This window comes from Bos taurus, chromosome 2, assembly GCF_002263795.3.
Source record: "Bos taurus isolate L1 Dominette 01449 registration number 42190680 breed Hereford chromosome 2, ARS-UCD2.0, whole genome shotgun sequence".
In the NCBI taxonomy this organism is placed as follows: Eukaryota; Metazoa; Chordata; class Mammalia; order Artiodactyla; family Bovidae; genus Bos; species Bos taurus.
This window is the reverse complement of record NC_037329.1, coordinates 30766969-30788720: the sequence shown is the minus strand read 5'-3', so window position 1 is coordinate 30788720 and position 21752 is coordinate 30766969. Positions and strand designations below refer to the sequence as shown.

Genomic DNA, 21752 nt, shown 5'->3' with positions numbered 1-21752 from the left:
ACTATAAACAGAAACACAGTATATTATTATACTCTTTAAGAACTCTATTAGTTCAGTTCAGTTCAGTTCAGTTCAGTCACTCAGTCATGTCCAACTCTGCAACTCAGTGGACTGCAGCACGCCAGGCCTCCCTGTCTGTCAACAACTACCAGAGTTTACTTAGACTTGTGTCCATTGAGTCAGTGATGCCATCCAACCATCTCATCCTCTTTCATCCCCTTCTTCTCCTGCATCAAGTGGCCAAAGTTTTGGAGTTTCAGTTTCAGCATCAGTCCTTCCAGAGTATTCAGGACTGATTTCCTTTAGAATGGACTGGTTGGATCTCCTTGCAGTCCAAGGGACTCTCAAGAGTCTTCTCCAACACCACAGTTCAAAGCATCAATTCTTCGGTGCTTTCTTTCTTTATAGTCCAACTCTCATATCCATACATGACCACTGGAAAAACCATAGCTTTGAATAGATGGACCTTTGTTAGCAAAGTAGTGTCTTTGTTTTTTAATATGCTATCTAGCTTGGTCATAACTTTTCTTCTAAGGAGCAAGCATCTGTTAATTTCATGGCTGCAGACACCATCTGCAGTGATTTTGGAGCCTAAAAAAATAAAGTCAGCCACTCTTTCCACTGTTTCCCCATCTAGTTGCCATGAAGTGATGGGACCAGATGCCATGATCTTAGTTTTCTGAATGTTGAGTTTTAAGCCAACTTTTTCACTCTCTTCTTTCACTTTTATCAAGAGGCTCTTTAGTTCTTCGCTTTCTGCCGTAAGTGTGGTGTCATCTGCATATCTGAGATTATTGATATTTCTCCCGTCAATCTTGATTCCACCTTGTGCTTCATCCAGTCCAGCATTTCTCATTATATACTCTGCATATTAGTTATTCTCACATATTATTATTTGAATTTTATAAGAATATTGTCAAACTACAAAACAAACCATGGCATCGGAGTTACATTACATGTTATGCCATTGGAGTTACGTTACATTTATAGGTTAATTTGAGCCACAAAGCAAATTGACATCTTTACAATTCCATTCCAGGAATACCAGATATCTTTCCATATTTAACTGCCATTCTACCCACAGAAGAGTTTTGTGCATTTCTTCTTGCAGTGCATTTTTTTGCTGAGTCTCTAAGTTTTAAAAATATTTTTATACCTATTAGAGACTTTGAAAAATAATCCTATTTTTATCCAAACTTCTAATACGATGAGCTAAAAAATATTTTTCTTAATATTAAAATCATTGTTGCCTTGTGTATGAAAGTGAAAGTCACTTAGTGGTGTCCGACTCTTTGTGACCCCAAGGACTATACAGTCCATGGCATTCTCTAGGTCAGAATACTGGAGTAGGTAGCCTTTTCCTTCTCCAGAGGATCTTCCCAACCCAGGGATCAAAGCCAGGTCTCCCACATTACAGGCAGATTCTTTACCAGCTGAGCCACAAAGGAAGCCCAAGGAAACTGGAGTGGGTAGCCTATCCCTTCTTCAGCAGATCTTCCCAACCCAAGAATCAAGCCAGAGTCTCCTGCATTGCAGGCAGATTCTTTACCAACTGAGCTATCATGGAAGCCCACCTTTGAGTCTACTTTAAATAAAATGTGCTTCCCAGGTGGGGCTAGTGGTAAAGAATCCAGCTGCGAGTGCAGAGGACATGGCAACTCACTTCAGTATTCTTGCCTGGAGAATCCCGTGGACAGAAGAGCCTGGTGAGCTACAGTCGGTGCAGTCGCAAAGAGTCAGACATGACTGAAGCAACTTAACATGCATGAACACAAGAGGTCCTTAAAAATGTTCAAGGTTATTTTAAAAATCCACTTAAAAATGTTCCATTGAAAGAAAACAAAGCTGAAAGCATCACTTTTCCTGATTTCAAACTATATTACAAAACCATACTAGTTAAAGCACTAAGATACTAGGGTAAAAACACAGAACAAGGGAACAGATTAAACACCCCTAAGATAAACTCAGGCGTGTTTGGCCAACTAATATTTTACAAGGGAGTCAAAAACACTCAATTAAGAAAGGATAGTCTTTTAAATAAATGATACTGAAAAAACTGTGTATTCACATAACAATAAAGATACTGGACCCCTGTCATATACCACTCACAAAAATTAACTTGAAATGGATCTAAGGTTTAAATGTAAGGTGAAACTGCAAAACTCCTAAAGGAAAACATATGGGAAAATCTCTCTGATGTTCATCTTGGCAATGAATTTTTTGAATATGACACTAAAAGCATAGGCAACATAAATAAAAATCAACAAGTAATACTATACCAAACTAAAAAGCTCTGCACAGCAAATAAAATGATCAACGAAATGAAAAGCAATCTATGGAATGGAGAAAGTATTTGCAAATAATATATCTGATAAGGAGTTACTACCCAAAATATATAAGAAACTCATGAAACTGAATAATAAATGATCCATTAAAAAAATGGGCAAAGGATGGAATAGAATTTTTCTAGACATACAAGGACCAACAAGTTCATGAAAAGTACTCATTACTCAACTTCAGTAATCATCAAGGAAACGCAAATCAAAATGACAATGAGAAATCCCCTCACACTTGTTAGAATAGCTGATATCAAAAAGACAAGAGATAGAAAATGTTGGGGGGAATGTGGAGAAAAGAAACCCTTGTACACTACTGGTAGGAATGTAAACTGGTACAGTCCAGTGTAATTTACATTACATTGGAATGTAAATTGGTATATTTAGGAATGTAAATTGTTTTCCATAGGTTTCCAGGAACCTATGGAAAACAATATGAGGTTCGTCAAAAAATTAAAACCATATTGCCACTTCTGGGTAAATGCCCGAAGGAAATAAAGTCATATCTTAAAAAGAAATATTACACCCTTTATGTTCACTGCAGCATTATTTGTAATAGTCAACCTGTGTCCATTAATGGATGGATGAATAAAGAAGTTATGGTGTATGTGTATATATATATATATATATGCAGAAGGCGATGGCACCCCACTCCAGTACTCTTGCCTGGAAAATCCCATGGACGGAGGAGCCTGGTAGGCTGCAGTCCATGCGGTTGCGAAGAGTCGGACACAACTGAGTGACTTCACTTTCACTTTTCACTTTCATGCATTGGAGAAGGAAATGGCAACCCACTCCAGTGTTCTTGCCTGGAGAATCCCAGGGACGGGGGAGCCTGGTACGCTGCCGTCTATGGGGTCGCACAGAGTCGGACACGACTGAAGTGACTTAGCAACAAATATATATATGTGTGTGTGTGTGTACAGTGGAATATTATTTAGCCATACAAAGGAGAAAATCCTGCCATTTGTGACAACATGGATGGAATTTGGGGCATTAATGCTAAGTGAAATAAGTCAGATAGAGAAAGACAAATACTGTATAATCTCACTTATATGTGATATTTAAAAAACAGAAAACTCATAGAAACAGAATAGGGTTGTGGTTGCCAGAGCTGGAAGATGGAGGAAACAAGGAGACATTGGTCAAGGCTAAAAAACTAAATTAAATATTTCAAAAATAAATTTGAAATTTACACACACACAGATGGTAATAATATAAAAATGGTGCAAAAAAGCTGTATGCTATTTTCCACTTAGGGCTTCCCTGGTGGCTCATCTGGTAAAGAATCTGCCTGCAATGTGGGAGACCTAGCTTCGATCCCTGGGTTAGGAAGATCCCCTGGAGAAGGGAAAGGCTACCCACTCCAGTATTCTGGCCTGGAGCATTCCATGGACTGTATTTTATGGGGTTGCAGAGTCGGACACGATTGACTGACTTTCACTTTCATGAGGACAAAGTGATTAAATCAGTTAAATCAGGGGAGTAGTAAAAAGATAAAGTATAGATATTGCTTAATGTGAAAGAAGGAAAAGCTAGAAATATTAATTTTTAATACAAATAAATAGATATAATGGTTTGTTGAGTCTCCTTTATCTGTTCTGCAAATGAGTTAAAGGATGAATCATCCACTTTATTTAAAAAGTCTTCAACATTGGGGTACGATAAAAGGAAATGAAACTGCTCTGTTTAGAAGCCCACATATTGTAGCTGCAGATTAATTTTAAATACATTTTTGTTTCTTTGTGGCCATTTTTTGTTTTGATAGCCTCCATCTGGTATTGATCTGCATTTTTTTGTAGTCTGCTTACCAGGCACAAATCAAAGAAATCAACTAGTTCTTCTATCTTAAAAAGCTGGAAGAAATTTCCTTTTTTAGATTTCTTTCCTTCTTTTTTTATTTTGATATTTAAATTCTCTAATTTAAGATATGATGTTCACTGAGGACCTATCAACACAATCACTGTCACTTAATTTCTCTTACTGGTAATAAATAACTATATCCGTTTTTTAATTGCATTTCTTACTGGTAATACTTGGCATTTGTCCTAGCACTTCTTTAAAATATTCAGTTAATAGTCATGGTTATGTTAGTCAGGACTTTTTATTGCTTGTGAAAAAAGCTCTATGCAATCTGGCTTAAACAAAAAAGAGATATCTTAGTTCATGTAACTGAGAGAGACATGGGTGAGATCATAGCAGGCAAAAATGGTTCTAGGGCTCAAATAACAACCTCAGTGCATTCTCCCACCCCCATGACTTGGCTCTGTTCTCACTATAGGAGGGCCTTACTTTCTCCCACTGCATATGGGGTTATGAGTTTCCCTTAAGATCTATGAAAGATATCTGCCTACATGTAGACATACATAGCTTCCTAGCACTATATTCTTGAAGACAAGAAGCTGTCTCTTCCACCCCTGGCTCCAGTAGTTTAGGTGGTGAAATAGCTCGTGTCTTCATAGTGTGTCAACTAGGTACTCGTTTGTATTCATTCTCTGTCCTTTCTCTGAAAATTGCATTTCCGGATTGCTTGTCTACTGACTTCCCTGAGTGTGTGCATGCGTGCTAAGTCACTTCAGTCATGTCTGACTCTTTGCAACCCTGTTGGAATGTAGTCTGCCAGGTTCCTCTATCCATGGGATTCTCTAGGCAAGAATATTGGAGTGGGTTGCCATGCCCTCCTCCAGGGAATTTTGCTGACCTCGGGATTGAACCCACATCTCTTACATTTCCTGCACTGGCACGTAGGTTCTTTAATACCAATGCCACCTGAGACCACTGATTTCACTACAAAATGCAAAATTGAAGTTCATATGCCCATTTAATAGATGAAGAAACTGATGTTAAGTAAACTGATGTGCCCAAAGTCACAGAAGTAAGAAAGATGAAAACATAAAAATGATGGCAACCTCTGTTCTTTGGTACTCCAGAACCTAAGCACTTTTTCTAACGATGTCGTGCCACTAATACTTTTCTTGAACTGCACTGAATCTTCATTTGTCTACTCTTATTAGTAAATATCTCCACCCAAGTTTCATTCATTGTTCACTTTATGGTAAAATTACTTTATTATTAAGTCATTTATCATGAAGTGTAGCAACAGATAGATCTGTAACAAAATTTTCTAATATAATATCTAGACTGCATCCCTCTTTTCTTCATCCTTACATTATACCTGACATTAGCAGGATGTGCTCCTTCATGTTACAAGCAGACCGATTTGGGGACAGATTAATTACATAATTATATATCCCCAAGATCTGTCTGCTACTACATGCATTGCTTCTGAAATATGGAAAAAGTATGTAAAAACATTAAGTACTAACTAGGTTCTGGGCACTTTCTACAGGGAAATATTGGTGAGGCTTCTTACATTTTATGGTGGCAGAGAAGATAAGGACACATTCTTATGTAACAAATTGGTGGGGTTTTTTTTTTTCTCATTTCTTTTGAGATAATGGAAGTTATCAGGGCAGTGCAAGCAAGCCTTCGAGACTTTATTTTGGCATTCCTACCCTGCAGAATAGTAACCCTGCATGGTTTCCATGAGAGAGAATCTAAATAATTAAAGTAGATACTGTAGACTGCTTCATTAACTGAAAGTGGAGGGAACAAATGCTGTAAAGATCTTCCTCTTTCATTCCTGTCAGTGGATGCTGCTTTTCTTTTTTTAGGTTTGATTTCTATTTTCTGCAACTGAGCATGAAAGTACACTGACTAACATAGTCTGTAATTTAACTGTGTTCCTAGGACCATCTGTAAGAATTTAAGCACTTCCTGGGAATCTGATCAATTCTAGCTGCCTTTCTCTGTTTTCTCTGTAAATTTAAGAGCCCTTCAATTAATTTTATATTTAAAAGTTGGTTTCTGCTTGAAAAAAAAAATGTGGACCCAATATCTAAAAACCGTTCTGTGCTTCAAAATTGGTTTTGTTGAATAATTTTTATTATGCAGACACATATGCATTTTTATGTGAAGTCATAAATATATCACATAATTTGTTTAATGTAAGGGAGATTTGTTCCTTCTCCTCTATTCATTGATTCAGTCATTTATTTATATCAGTATTGACTCATAGATATTTATTTTATTCTTTGGGTTATAATCTAATACTGTCATTAATTTTTCTTGCTTAAATTATTCCAACGTTGACCACTGAGAGTTCTTTTGGGTCAGTTCTTATGTCCTTCTGACATGATTGTGCCTCTTTTTTTCCTTCCCTTTCTTACTTTTCATCACTGTAAGATCCTTCAGGTTCATCTGATATTTACCTGCCCCAGTCCTAGAATTAGCCATTTCTCAAAGAAGTTTTTTAATACCAGTCATTGGGTAAATGGTGATGCAACTTAGTGAAATGGGAAAGACTGGAGGAAGGGGAGGAAGCCTGGAGTATGTTACCTTCCTTCTCAATTTCCTTCCTTCCTACTCCCTTCCTTCCTTCTATCTTTCTTTTGTTATTATTACTATTTTTAATATGTTAAATTTGAAAAGCCTATTAGCCATGTAAGTGGACCTATAGAGTAGACAGTGAGTATAAGAATCTAAAGCTCAGAGAAGAGGTTCAGGCTACATATCTACATTTGGGATTCACGAATAAATAGTAGCATTTAAAGACACAGGACCAGATCTGCTTTGCTATGAGTCACATAGAAAAGTCTCAAAGTTCAATTCACAAGAGGCTTTAGAGGTTAGGTATAATGGAAGAAATCAGACAGAGAAGTTAAGAAAGGGCAGCAAATGAGGAGAAAATCCTACCTTATGTGTGGTATCCTACAAACCAGGTAAAGGAAGAGGTCAATACAGGATATCTGAGTCAAGCTCTCTTGAGATATTAAGGGAAAAAAATGACTGACAATTTACCATTGGATTTGGTAATATTCAAGATCACTGATAACCTTTATAAATGTTATTTCAGTGGAACTGCGAAAATTAAGCCTAATTTGGGGGAGTTCAATGTAAAATTACATCTGAGAAACAGAAAATACCTTCCTCTGGGAAGTTGCTACAAATGGAGTAGAGAAATAGGTGATAGTGAGATGGGGAAACTGATGGAATGGGACTTTATTTTTAAGTTTGGAGACATTACAGCATATTCACAGACAAATGGAAACAATCCAGTAAAAAGAGGGGGAAATGATGATGCAGAAGAGAAAGGGGATTATTAAAGTGGCAAAGACCTAGCACTGGTGAGAGGAAGTGAAATCCAAAGCTTAAGAGAAGGAAATCACCTTAGGTGGGAGAAAGAACAGTTTCTCCATCATAACAGGACTGAAGGTTGACTCCGTGTGTATAAGTGTTAGGAGTATACACAATATTGTGGTAAGAAGGGGAAACTGAATAGGGTTTTTTTCAATTTTCTTAGAAGCAATATCATAAACTGAGTTGGAAAAGATGGGAAGAAATGTTGGACAGTTGAAAAGAAGTAAAGATGCCTTTTGTGGTATAGAGTTGAAGCATGAATTAGTAAGGGAAATGTAACAAGATTGTCAGACACAGCTACTGTGGACCCACTTGCAAGAGCCTACATTTTCTCTAGTCATTATCATCTGTTCAGCTATGAGAGGCTGAAAATATGTTCATAGTAGGAAGAGAGATGAGTTCAACTAGCCGTTTTTGTCACATTTATTTGAAGAAGAAAGGAAAAAGGCCATCATGGTGAGTGTATATGTGAGGGAGAGACCACAATGATGAATAATGGACCCTAAATTCAGTAAGTGGGGAAATGTGAATGTGAGTGGGATGAGAAAAAAATATGTAGAGGTCAAGAAACTTTCTTGTTGATGAAGTGTATGATTTATTGGAGACTTTTACTGTAAAGATTCTTTAAGGCTTCCCTGCACCCTATTGATGCTATCTGCTCTTGCGATGGTGGAATCTGAAAATATTTTCAATCTCTTTTATAATAATCTGTCAAGTCAAGTTTGCACCTGTTCTTGGGTCAGTCTTGCTAACTTACAATTTTCTTGGAATTTATCTACTTCTTTGGGTTTTTAATTTTTACCTAAATTTTCACCCAAATTTTATTTTAGCTCTTGCAAATTCCTAGTAATTATAGTTATGTCTTTCCCCATTCTTTAAATAGAGATCTATCTGAACTATTTCAGAGATTTGTTTTGTACACTTGAGAGCACAGCTGATTGAGTGGAAGAATCCCATGGTGAACCTGATATATAAATATCCTAACTAGGACTGATTTAATTTGTTTCAGTAACTCTTGCCCACTTTTACTGAAATAGAATGACTAAGTACTATTATAATCTTAGAAAGTTCTTTGGTCATATGATACTGTTCACTATATAGTTCAGCACATGTTAGGAAAAATGGATTAAGGCTACATGTATTTTGATAATTGTACTTTAGCAGGTGCATGTAGGTACAAAATCGAAGTGGTATTGTTACTTAAAAAAATAAATCTAAATAGAATCAATGTGATTTTCATTGGTGTTTTATTGTCTTTAAAAAAGAGGGCCAAACTGTACATGACAGATTGGTGTTTCCTGCTAGATTCCTTTGTCCAGGAAGTTGTCCTTCAGAGTGAAAGATGCTTTTGCTGGTTGCAGGCATATTAAATACACAATACTGTGTTTTGAGATGCAGTTGCAAATGTAACTAAACTGTTGCACCAAACTTACAAGTTGTATTATCACCTTAGAAGCACAGAAAAGACAATTCACATTTCTTCACTTGTGTTCATAGAATATTTCCTTTTGACATATTGAAACTGTGATATAAGCCAGGCTCCTAGATATGTAGACGTGATCAACTTGAGGATCTCAAACTCCGTGATCCTTGGAGGAACAAGCTTAGTTTGAAAAATCCCCACACAATTGCAAGAAAAATAAATATTTTAAGGATGGGAGCAAGTTAAAAGAGTGTTATAAGCAAGTTATATCTCATCCTATCTAAGCACTGAATCACCCACTAAAAACAACACAAACTGATCTTATAGCTCAGTCAAGGCTACCACTGAGATGTGACCTTCAATGACCTCAGTGAAGTCTAGCATGGCTATTGATTAAAACATGCCATCAAGAGCTTGGTGCATCACTGACCTGCTAAAGGTACCATTTAGAGAAAATGTTGACAAACATGGGAGAGTTCTTTGACCCTCGCTTGCCACTCCGAATGGCTTCTGGGATCTTAGGCTGATTTACAGTAATGTGTGTGGGCCTAGAACTAGAAGAGGTGGTATTCACCTTCCCCCTGCAATATTGCAAAACTTTCTGTAAATAAAAAACGGTTCTCAGGGAATTTCTCAACTGAACCCCAGGTATGAGGAAAGACCAGATGTGAACTGTAAGTATTAGGTGCACGTTTTAAAATAATAATGTAGGTTTATGTCAGTTTGTTTTTCATGGAACTCATAAGCAGAAACTGAGGTTTTTTAGATGAACACAACATTTATATTAGTATACATGCTCCATTCCATCAATGCCACCCTCCTTGAATATTTTTCATAGTTCCTGAGATAGTTATATGTATCCACAAATCAGTCCCAGATGTCACTTGTCATTCTTAAGGCTGCCCATGGGATTGCAATCTCATTCACGAAAAGTATAACAGGCTACGCTAGGGGGGATCCTACTTAAGGCATGATTACATCATAGACATAGGATTTCAGGAAAGTGGCAGTTCCCATAGATGTAGGAATGTAGATGTGCCTACAGGGCTTCCAAAGGAAGACCAGCAGCCTCTGCATCTTCCTGGGTTATATCATCTAGGTGGTATTCCTCTACACATTGCCTGGGTCTCAAGTGAGTGCTATTGATTGATGGATCCTAGCTCCACCCCTCTTGACATTCTTTCTCACTTGTGGAGACACACTTCTTCACACAGTCTCACACAGCCAGTGTCTCCTAGTCACATCCAGAGAGCCAAGGTGCTGAACTGGAATTGTTTCCAGATTCAGCCACTGCACACTGTGCCCAGAACTGGTGTTGATTCTCATATCTCCAGGTCTTGGAACATGGCATTGAATATGCCTTATTCTTCTAAAATTATTTTACTTTTGTGATGACTTCCTCTCAGGAACTTGACTGACCTGAGTTAGGATCAATCCTGCCCACCAAATTTACTTTTACATCCTTAACCTTCAAACAGATCAGAGTTTGAGTCCATTTTTTTTTTTTTTTTTCCCATCACGGAGGGTTCCTTAGCCTCAAGTCTGAATTATAGGTTAATTACAGGTATGTAATTTTCACTTCGGTTCAGTTCAGTCGCTCAGTCATGTCCGACTCTTTTCAACTCCCATGGACAGCAGCATGCCAGGCCTCGCTGGCCATCACCAACTCCTGGAGTTGACTCAAACCCATGTTCACTGAGTCAGTGATGCCATCCAACCATTCCATCCTCTGTTGTCCCCTTCTCCTCCCACCTTCAATCTTTTCCAACATCAGGGTCTATTCAAATGAGTCAGTTCTTCGCATCAGGTAGCCAAAGTATTGAAGCTTCAGCTTCAACATCAGTCCTTCCAATGAACACTCAGGACTGGTCTCCATTAGGATGGACTGGTTGGATCTCCTTGAAATCCAAGGGACTCTCTGGAGTCTTCTGCAACACCACAGTTTAAAAGCATCAATTCTTCGGCGCTCAGCTTTCTTTATAGTCCAACTCTCACATCCATACATGACCACTGGAAAAACCATAGTTTTGACTTGATGGACCTTTGTTGGCAGAGTAATGTCTCTGCTTTTCAATATGCTATCTAGGTTGGTCATAACTTTCCTTCCAAGAAGTAAGCATCTTTTAATTTCATGGCTGTAATTACCATCTGCAGTGATTTTGGAGCCTCCCAAAATAAAGTCTGACACTGTTTCCATTGTTTCCCCATCTACTTGCCATGAAGTGATGGGACCAGATTCCATGATCTTCGTTTTCTGAATGTTGAGTTTTAAGCCAACTTTTTCACTCTCCTCTTTCACTTTCATCGAGTGGCTCTTTAGTTCTTCTTCACTTTCTGCCATAAGGGTGGTGTCATCCGCATATCTGAGGTTATTGATATTTCTCCCGGCAATCTTGATTCCAGCTTGTACTTCATCCAGCCCAGCATTTCTCATGATGTACTCTGCACCAATATTTTTGCTTTACTCTATAGACTACCTTAAATGACTACAGAAAGTCTTTTATTTATTTGGTTGTAAAATGCAATTATGCTTTAAATTTCAATTTTTCCAACTGGTAGTCAAAAAACACAGTCTTTTCCTTTAGAGTTAGCTACACATCACAAATATATGGTAGCCTTCCTGTTTGTACGATAGGGAGAACTGAACTAGATAGCAGTTTCTCCACTTTTTTTTCCCTCTTGATTTGTTTTTATATTTAAGTTTCCCCACTTTTTTATAGAAGCAAAAATTTATTTATTTTTAGGATAAAATCTTAATGATACTTCAATACATAAAAATGACATTTAAATAATATGGGATTCATTTTCATTAACAAGAAAATTAGAGTTGAGATTATAAATGACATTTATAGACAGATTCATTTCAGCATCTAATTTATTTTTAGTATTTGATTTTAATTTCAGATAAGTTTTTAAAGTCTGTATTCAATGGACACATTACAAACAGGTAGAGCTCTGTTGGCATGCTTGCTCGTTGGTTCTCGGTTGCTTGACATGCAATCTAGGATATGTATCATAACAGAGAAGACAGTTATTTTCTGAAATATTCCTCAAAATAAGTGCAAAGGTGATGTAAATTATTGCCTTAATGGTCTTCAGTATGTCATCATGTTATGCATAATATTCTTAACATTTAAATGTCTTAAAATTGAATTTTGAATCTATCTTTCCAAAATTTCTCATTCTTCTGCTGAATCTGGGCTTTCTCAGAAGCAAACTGAACTCAATTATCTCTATTAACTCTGTAATGCTAACCACAATTTGATAACACTATGCTACTGTTGTGTGTATTCTAAAGCTATTTAAAATGTATATCCATGAAGATACACGTAAAGTTTAAACAGAGAAAGAGGCTCCTAGAGACATAATTTTCCTAAGACAACTTTTTTCTCAAAGATTTTTGCAGTTTTATCCATTCGTAGCCCTTTTACATTAGCTCTTGTTATTGGCTATGATCAGTGATAGTTCATTCCTGGCTGTTGTGCAAACACAACAAATGAACCACAGTTCATAAGTTTCTCTATGTTGTGTTTAAGGAAAAAGTTTACATTTGTATATGGATTTAATGATTTATCTTAACTTATTAGAATGGAAAGTTTGTTAGTCCTTTAGAAAAAGTGATTATATTTGATGCATTTTAGTCTGGAAAAATAAAAGCCTTTAATTACTGCCAGGATTTTATCATCTCTTTAAATTATTTCACTAATCCTAATAAATATTTATTGTGAGTTTCATCAACTATCTAGCTACAATATTTTGGTTGGTTTTCTTGTTTATTTTTGTTTCTTGAAGATATGAATCTCTGGAGACTAGAAAGTTATTTAAATTTAGTGTGATGTTGATTGCTAAGATAAAGTGCCTTTAATATTTTTGTCCCTAGTAACAGTTGGTGATTGAATAACAGGTAAACAAATGAATGAAAGCATATGAATGATTAGAAATGTACTATATTCTTTTAAGATGGATATTCTTTCTGCACTAATTTATATACAGTATGATCATTCAGTTCTAAATTTAATGCCTTGTTTTTATATTCCAAGAATCCTATTGATTTCGCTCTGTGTTATATTTACACCTTGTTGTCAACTTTACTTCTTAAAAATATAACCTTATATAACATATTGAAGCATATTTTCTTTTTTAAGGAAAAAATAAGGCGATATCAACAGACTGAAAAGATGTTTTCAGAGGCGTAGCGTCTTCAGGGAGATACTGGCATTCATGAGATCTCAAGGTTAGTATACATTATCCTTTTCATAGTTATGCAGATCTGGGATGTAACTGTAACACTGTTCCCCATGCTGTTACTGCTAATGTGTAATTGGATAATAAGGAAAAATGCTCTTATATAAAATACATATATTTAAATGATCTCTTTAAGATTTCAGGAAATTCATTTATACTAAACATATATCATTTTATTCAATTGGGGATAATTACAAGAATTTTTTTTTAGTATAGAATTCATTTTTTATTAAAGTTTTCTTTAATTTTTTAAAGGGTAACAGTGTTAGGATAAAAATAAACATTATGCATTCCTATACATTTTTATTTTGAATTTGTTAAGGAATGTATACCTATTTAGCAAATTTTTAAATTTCTTTTGTATCTTATGTTACTGCATACACACATATACATACATTGTTTAGGACCGCTAAAGAGCAATCCTTCTAAAATTCTTAGAACCTCATTCCCTGACTTTCCCAAGTACAGTAAAAAAAAATTTACTTTCGTCAAAAAGTGTGACCTCAATAAAATGACAGTTGGTGTGAATGAGCAAAAGGATATGTGAGGAATTTTCCAAGTTGTTTAGAGTCATAAATCTAGAAAAGCAATGCAAAATAAGCCTGCTCTTATTAAATAGCTTCAGTTCAGTTCAGTCACTCAGTCATGTCCCACTCTTTGCGACCCCATGGACTGCAGCACACCAGGCCTCCCTATCCATCACCAACTTCTGGAGTTGACTCAACTCATGTCCACTGATTTAGTGATGCCATCTAACCATCTCCTCCTCTGTCATCCCCTTCTCTTTCTGCCTTCAATCTTTCCCAGCATCAGGGTCTTTTCAAATGAGTTAGTTCTTCTCATCAGCTGGCTAATGTATTGGAGTTTCAGCTTCAGCATCAGTTCTTCCAATGAATATTCAGGACTGATTTCCTTTAGGATGGACTGGTTGGATCTCCTTGCTGTCCAAGGGACTCTCAAGAGTCTTCTCCAACACCAAGTTCAACACCACAATTCAATAATAAACAGATTACAGTAATAAATGAACATACAGTATTCATTTGGAAATTTGAGTTACAATGTAGGTTAAAAATGGTTCATTCTGATGGGATAACTTGAGAAAGTGGATAATTTCTGACTACTTTGTATTATGGGGACCCAGTGTCAAATATTAATAATTTTAAATGAAATATATTAATGATTCTTATTTATTTTTATTTGTGCATTTATTGAGGTAACATTGATTCATAGCATTATATAAGTTAGATATGTACATTGTATTTCTGCTTCTATATAAAACATAGCATGCTCACTGTAGAAAATTTAATTTCTATCTGTAATCATACAGTTGAGCCTCCTTACCCATCCCCTACCTGTTCACTGCCTCCCAGCCCCTTCCTTTCTGGTAACAACTACTCTGTTCTCTGGAATGATCTTTTATTTTGATTGCCTTGATCGTGTTTGCCTTCAGAATCTTCTTTTCCTCACTCATCCAAGAATACATCATTCAAAATTTATTTAGGACTTACCATATGCAAGACAATGGGCTGAGTGAAGCTTTGGTTGTTTCAAAATGAATAAGATACGGTTCTTGTTCTCAAGAACTGTGCAACTGATGTGTTACTGGGAAATTAATTGTATTATTAATGCAGGCAACACATATTTAAAAAGACAGGCTAGATTTAAAAGGGCAAATAATGAATCCTAAAGCACAGGGGGAATTATTTGGGGATTATTCATAAGTTCACATTATGGCTTTTATTAGCCAACCATACTGAGTGTTTATACCAATGGGAGTGATGCTCCATTACAACCCACATTCAAATGACCTTTTATTAAAGCTCTTCAAGTACAATACAAGTAAGTAATATGAGATTCTAAGAAAGAAAAGTCTCTTTTTTGCCACAACTGCAAATTTAATGTTGTAGAAAATAGTTATGCAAACACATGAAAAGAACAAAGGTGAGCATTGCCCACTTAGCTTTTCTTATTCCTGTACAGGCAACTTCTTTATTAAGCTAACCAGAGAATTAAATCATTTCCCCAAAGACCTAGAAAGGCATGTAGATTTTCAATGCTTGTAATGTAGGTTTGAATGCTATAAACCCCTAAGGAATCCATATGCAAATAGCTGGGTAAGTAAAGAGATTTGCAGTGGAGTGGGAGTCTAAACTCCGCTGGAGATGGATTGCACAGCACTATGCTTCTCACAAAATGCTTCTAAAAAGTTGATGTCTTAAGGTGCAGCATCTCCAGCATTAGCCACAAGTAGGACTCCACCCCTCAAGCCATGAAAACGAAAAATGTCTCCAGACGTTGCCCAATAACCCCTTGGGAAAAATTATCCCAACATGAGAATCACTGATCACATCCTAACCTCCACAACCTCAATAAACATCCACCCCATATCAACAGAAATCCTTCCAACCACCAACAGCATCTTATTCTCAATCAAAGCTCAACTGAGACACTTTAAATTCCAGCCACCATTGTTAAAGTGAAACTCACTTCTAACCATCTGTATATGTTTTTAGTTTCATTTGCTTTCATCTGTCCTTGTATCTAAAATGTGTCTAACAGAATAATGAGTGAATATGAAATAAGTTAGAAAATTAGGGGAAAGGAAAAAATAAGGTTAAAACATAAGTTTTTATTGGGAGTCACAGAAGGAAATGGCAAACTACTCCAGTATTCTTGCCTAGAAAATCCTGTGGACAGAGGAGCGTGGTGGGCTGCTGTCCATAGGGTCGCACAGAGTCGGACACAACTGAAGTGACTTAGCAGCAAGAGCACATAGGTCTTAAGCTACAAATGAATAAATCTTTTTTCTCTCACTCTTGTTTTTCTTGAATCCGTGGCTCTTTCCATTTTCCCAAGCCTTACTTGGACTTTGGCTTGGACACCAGGAGCTTACTCTCCACATTTCTACAGCCTGTCCTTTGAACACTGTACACACAAACCTGAATTCATATAAGAAATTTCTTTTCTTAAATTCAGGCCCATGAACGCTATAGGAGTGAATTATACCACTCTGCAGATAGATGGTTTTCTAATCTGAGTTTAGTCCCTCAGTAGCATTCACTAATCCTCTCACTCTAACTGTGGTCAGCCACCATTTCAAAAGTTTATTGCCCAACTTAAGCCATACAATCCCTGCCCTTCACTCTCAGTGAACCTCCTATTTTGACAAGGAAATTGAGGTCATTGTACAGAAGCTCCTTGTGCACCCTTGTGATTCCCTCCAGCACCAAACAGCAACATCTAACATCATTCTTTCTTTCCTCCAATCTTAAGGGATCAGAAGTCCTTCCTGCTATTCAAGGCAAAGCCCAGATTTGATTTTATTCCCTATCACTGATGCTAAAGCTTTTACCATTAATTTCTTTTATATCCTTTACCTTCAATATTTTCTTCTTTGCTGACCCTTTTTCTTCAACCTATACATGCTCTTCAAACTTCTATCCAAAAAAGTAAGTCAACAAACAAAAGCAAACTGACCTCCCCTTCACTGGATTTCACCGCTGCTGCCATCCAATTTCTCTGCTCCCCAGCTCATTCAGGCTCTCCATAGCAGCGGTCTACATTCATTATCTCCAGCGTCCAAGACTCAGGCCCTGCTCAGCACAGTGCGATCTGATATCTAACCCCATTTAACAGAGCACGCTCTCTCTAAAGGCTCAGATGACCCGCTGCCCTTATCTTGACTGGCTCTCTCAGGGGTATTTGACACTTTTAACTTCATTTTTCTTCCTTCATTTCCTGGGCTGTTGTGACACCCCTCCCTCTTGGTCTACTTATCCCTTGGAGACCTTTTCACAAACTCTCCTTTCATGGGCTCTTCTTTCTGTATTCTTTCCCAAAGTCAGAACCATAACTCAAATACCAATAGGCAGCCAGAAGTAATATAAATGAGTGAAATCAACTCATTGAAAACAATAAATATTGTAGAAACCAAACAACATGCCTGCAACAAGTCTTGGTATTTTACTCCTGCTCAGAGGATAGTGCTCCCTAGAGACCCACCCTCAGCTTCCTGCTTCTCCACCCTCCTGGCCATCTGTGATCAAGCAAAGCCATACTTAAGAGTTTATTAAAGACATAAGTGGCAGTGACTCCAACCCTGTTCTTTGATTTAACTACAGAATTGCATATCACACACACACATGTCTACAGAATATTAATGCCTGGTAAGGACAGACACGAAGACAGATCATCAGAGCAATGGAAATACAAAGTTCAAAAACAGACACTATATACATATGATCATAAAATGCAACAAAGAAATAATCATCTGTCAATGGGGGAGGCCTTCCAATGGAAGTCTATTAGCAACCCCACGTATACAGTTAGTGTCTGATAAAGAAGGCATTTTGAATGGGGAAAAGTAGGAGGGACAATAGCTTACTTAGTAGAAGGTACTAGAACAATTCTTTACTTGGGGAAAAATAAAGTGTGACCTTATACATAATATGGGCTTCCCTGGTGGCTCAGTGGTAAAGAATCTGCCTGCAATGCAGGGGACTTGGGTTTGATCCCTGGGTTGGGAAGATCCCCTGGAGGAAGGCATGGTAACCCACTCCAGTACCCTTGCCTAGAGAATTCCATGGACAGAGGAGCCTGGTGGGCTACAGTCCATAGAGTCACACAGAGTCGAATAGGACTGAAGCGACTGAGCAGCAGCAGCAGCATACATCCTACCATATTAAACTGCAGATAAAGATTTAAAATATTTTAAATTACTTTAAATATTTTAAAATTATTATTGAACATTCAGTAAGCTCGATAACTCACAGATATTTATGTGTCTTTGGTTTAGGGAAGCACTTAAGCAATGCAGGAAAGCAAAGAAAAATGAAAAATCATTTATTCATTTTTATATTTACAAGCTAAAATTCACTCTTCTTGGTATATAGTTACAGGAGATTTGACAATTGCATAAAGTCATGTAATCTTCCCCACTATCAGGATACAGAATGGTGTCATCACTCCTAAAATTCCCTTGAGCTGCACTTTGTTGGCTCCTCCCCATCCCAATCTCTGGCAACTGATCTGTTTTAGTTCACTATAGTTTTGCCTTTTCTAGAATGTCATATCAATGGAAACATACAGAATGTAGCCTTTTGTAACCAACCTCTTTCCCTTAATTATAATGCATTTGAGATAGATTTATACTGTGGTATATTTCTATAGTTTGTTCCTTATTATTGCTAAGTAATATTCCATTGTATGGATGTATCATAGTTTGTTTATACCTTAAAGGACATTTGGGTTGTTTGGATTTTGTTGTTTCGAATAAAGCTACTAGAAGCGTTTGTTTAGAATTTTTTGTGAGAACCTAAGTTTTCATTTATCATGGGTAAAGGCTTATGTGGAATTATGTGTCATGTGTTACGTATGTTTATAACTTTCTAAGACACTGCAAAAATGTATCCCAAAATGGTTGATGAGTGCGTGTTAAGTAGCTTCAGTCACATCCAACTCTTTGCAACCCAGAGGACAGTAGCCCTCTAGGCTTCTCTGTCCATGGGATTCTCCAGGCAAGAGTGCTGGAGTGGGTTACCATGTCCTCCTCCAGGGATCTTCCTGACCCAGAGGTCAAACCCGCATCTCTTATGGCTCCTACATTGGCAGGTGGGTTCTTTACCACTAGTGCCACCTGGGAAGCTTTAAATGGTTGGTATCATCTTGCATTTCCATCCGCAATGTAAGAGCATTCATACTGCTTCACACACTTAGCAGCATTTTGTATTATCAATTTTTATTTATTTTTATTTTAGCCATTCTAATTGTCATTGTGGTTTTTTATTAATTTGCACGCCCTTAGGAGAAGGCAGTGGCACCCCACTCCAGTACTCTTGCCTGGAAAATCTCATGGATGGAGGAGCCTGGTGGGCTGCAGTCCATGGGGTCGCTAAGAGTCGGACACGACTGAGTGACTTCACTTTCACTTTTCACTTTCATGCACTGGAGAAGGAAATGGCAACCCACTCCAGTGTTCTTGACTGGAGAATCCCAGGGACGGGGGAGCCTGTTGGGCTGCCGTCTCTGGGGTCGCACAGAGTCGGACACAACTGAAGCGACTTAGCAGCAGCAGCAGCAATAAATAATAATATTGATCATTTTTATTTGGGCTTGTTCACCATCTATATATACTTTTGTGCAGTGTTTATTCAAATGTTTTGTCCAATTTTTTAAAAAAGACTTAATTATTTAGAACAGTTTTAGGATCATAGTAAAACTGAGAGGAAAGTACAGAGAGTTTCTACGTATTTCCCACCTCTATACATGCATGCTGCTAAGTCACTTCAGTCATGTCCAACTCTGTGTGACCCCATAGACAGCAGCCCACCAGGCTCCCCCATCCCTGGGATTCTCCAGGCAAGAACACTGGAGTGGGTTGCCATTTCCTTCTCCAATGCATGAAAGTGAAAAGTGAAAGTGAAGTTGCTCAGTCATGTCTGACCCTCAGCGACCCCATGGACGGCAGCCTTCCAGGCTCCTCCGTCCATGGGATTTTCCAGGCAAGGGTACTGGAGTGGGGTGCCATGGCCTTCTCCGATACATGCATAGTTTCCCCCATTACCAACATCCCTTAACAAAGTGGTACCTTTGTTGTAACTGATAAATCTGCATTAACGTATCAAAATCACTCAAAGTCCATAGTTTACACTAAGTTTCATTCTTGGTGCAGTACATTGTATGAGTTTGGATAAATATATAATGACACGTATCCATTATTGTAATACTATACAAAGTATTTTCACTACACCCCTAATCCTTTGTACTCTACCTATTTCTCTTTCCTCCCCACCCTCAGTCCCTGGCAACCACTAATCTTTTTACTGTCTCCATAGTTTTTACCTTTATCATAATGTTATATAGTTGCAATCGTATAGTCCATAACCTTCTCAGATTGACTTCTTTCACTTAGTAATATACCCTTAAGTTTCCTCCATGTCTTTTTGTGGCTTAAGAAGCCACATTTATTTTTAGTACTAAAAAATATTTCATTGTCTGGATGTATCACACTTTATCCATTGCCCTATTGTTGGACGTCTTGGTTGCTTCTAAATTTTGGTACTTATGAATAAAACGTCTAGTAACATTCAATAGCAGATTTTTGCATGGACTTAAGTTTCCAAACCTTCTGGATAAATACCAAAAAGTGTATTTGTTAAGTCATGTGGTAAGAGTATGTTTAGTTTTGTGAGAAACCACCAAACTGTCTTTCAAGGTATCTGTACCATTCTGCATTCCCAGCAGCAATAAAGAATTGCCATTGCTCCACATCTTATTCAGCATTTGGTGTTGTCAGTGTTTTGGATTTGGGGCCATTCGTGGTATCTCACTTTTAAGACTTACATTTCCCTGATGACATATGATGTGGAACATCTGTTCATATGCTTATTTGCCATCTGTATATCTTTGGTGAGGTGTCTGTTCAGGTCTTTGACTCATTTTTTAATCTTTTTTCTTATTGTTGAGTTTTAAGAATTCTTTGTATATATTTTTTTGTCAGTTTTTTTTATTGAGTTGTTTTCTGTTGTTTGCTTTTGCGAGTTCTTTATAAATGTTCTGTATAAAAAGCCTTTGGGAGATGTGACATTTGCATATATTTTCTCCTTTTGTTGTTTTTGTTTTCTTGACTTTGTTTTCAAAGAATAAGAGGTTTTAACTTTGATGAAGTTATAGGTATTAATTTTTTCTTTTCTGAATTACGATTCTGGTGTTGTATCTAAGAGCTCTTTGCCTATCCCAAGGTCACAAAGATTTTCACTTGTTTTTCTTCAAAATGTTTTACAACATCATGTTTTACATTTAGATGTATGATCAATTTTGAGTAAATTTTTATATAGGGTAAGAGATTGAGGTTCAATATTTTGCATACAGACATCCAGATGTTTTATTTTTTAAACAGACTCTCTCTTCTCTATTAAATCGCCTCTACACCTTCATCAAAATCAGTCACATTTGTCTGGGTCTATTTCTGGCCTCTCATTTCTGTCCCACTGATGTATGCATTTGTAATTTTTCCCATTATCACAGTCTTGATTCCTATACTCTGTGGCAAGTCTTGAGATCAGATAGTGTGTGTCCTCTTCTTTTTCAAAATTTCTTTGCACTGTGCATTTTAAAATCAGTTTGTCAATATCTACAAAAAATCCTGCAGAAATTTTGATTGGAAGTTCATTGATATGCATTTTTAAATGCCTCAAATTAAATTTAAATTAAAAAACACTTGAAAACATATTCACCGAATATATAAGATAAAATAGTCAATATAATTAAAATATAGAGTTATTAGGGATGTTTGGCAAAACTAATACAATATTGTAAAGTTTAAAAATAAAATAAAATTAAAAAAAAGAAAATATAAACTTCATTAAGATAACTTCTAAGGCCTTCTGGGGCTTCCCAGGTTGCTCAGTGGTAAAGAATCTGCCTGCCAATGCAGGAGACACAGGTTCAGTCCCTGGGTCTGGAAGATTCCCAGAAGAAGGAAATGACAACCCACTCCAATATTTTGCCTGGAAAATCCCATGGACAGAGGAGCCTGTTGGGTTACAGTC

The 21752-nt window shown here is 37.0% G+C and overlaps 1 protein-coding gene across 1 annotated transcript in view; it reads left to right on the top strand.

Moving 5' to 3' along the window:
* CSRNP3 (cysteine and serine rich nuclear protein 3) overlaps nt 1-21752 on the top strand; it is a 204749-nt gene that overhangs the window by 24256 nt on the left and 158741 nt on the right. The window contains exon 3 of the mRNA XM_005202483.5: nt 13104-13192. Coding sequence (XP_005202540.2) covers nt 13180-13192 — 13 coding nt within the window. The 5' untranslated portion in view covers nt 13104-13179. The remainder of the gene's footprint in view (nt 1-13103; nt 13193-21752) is intronic.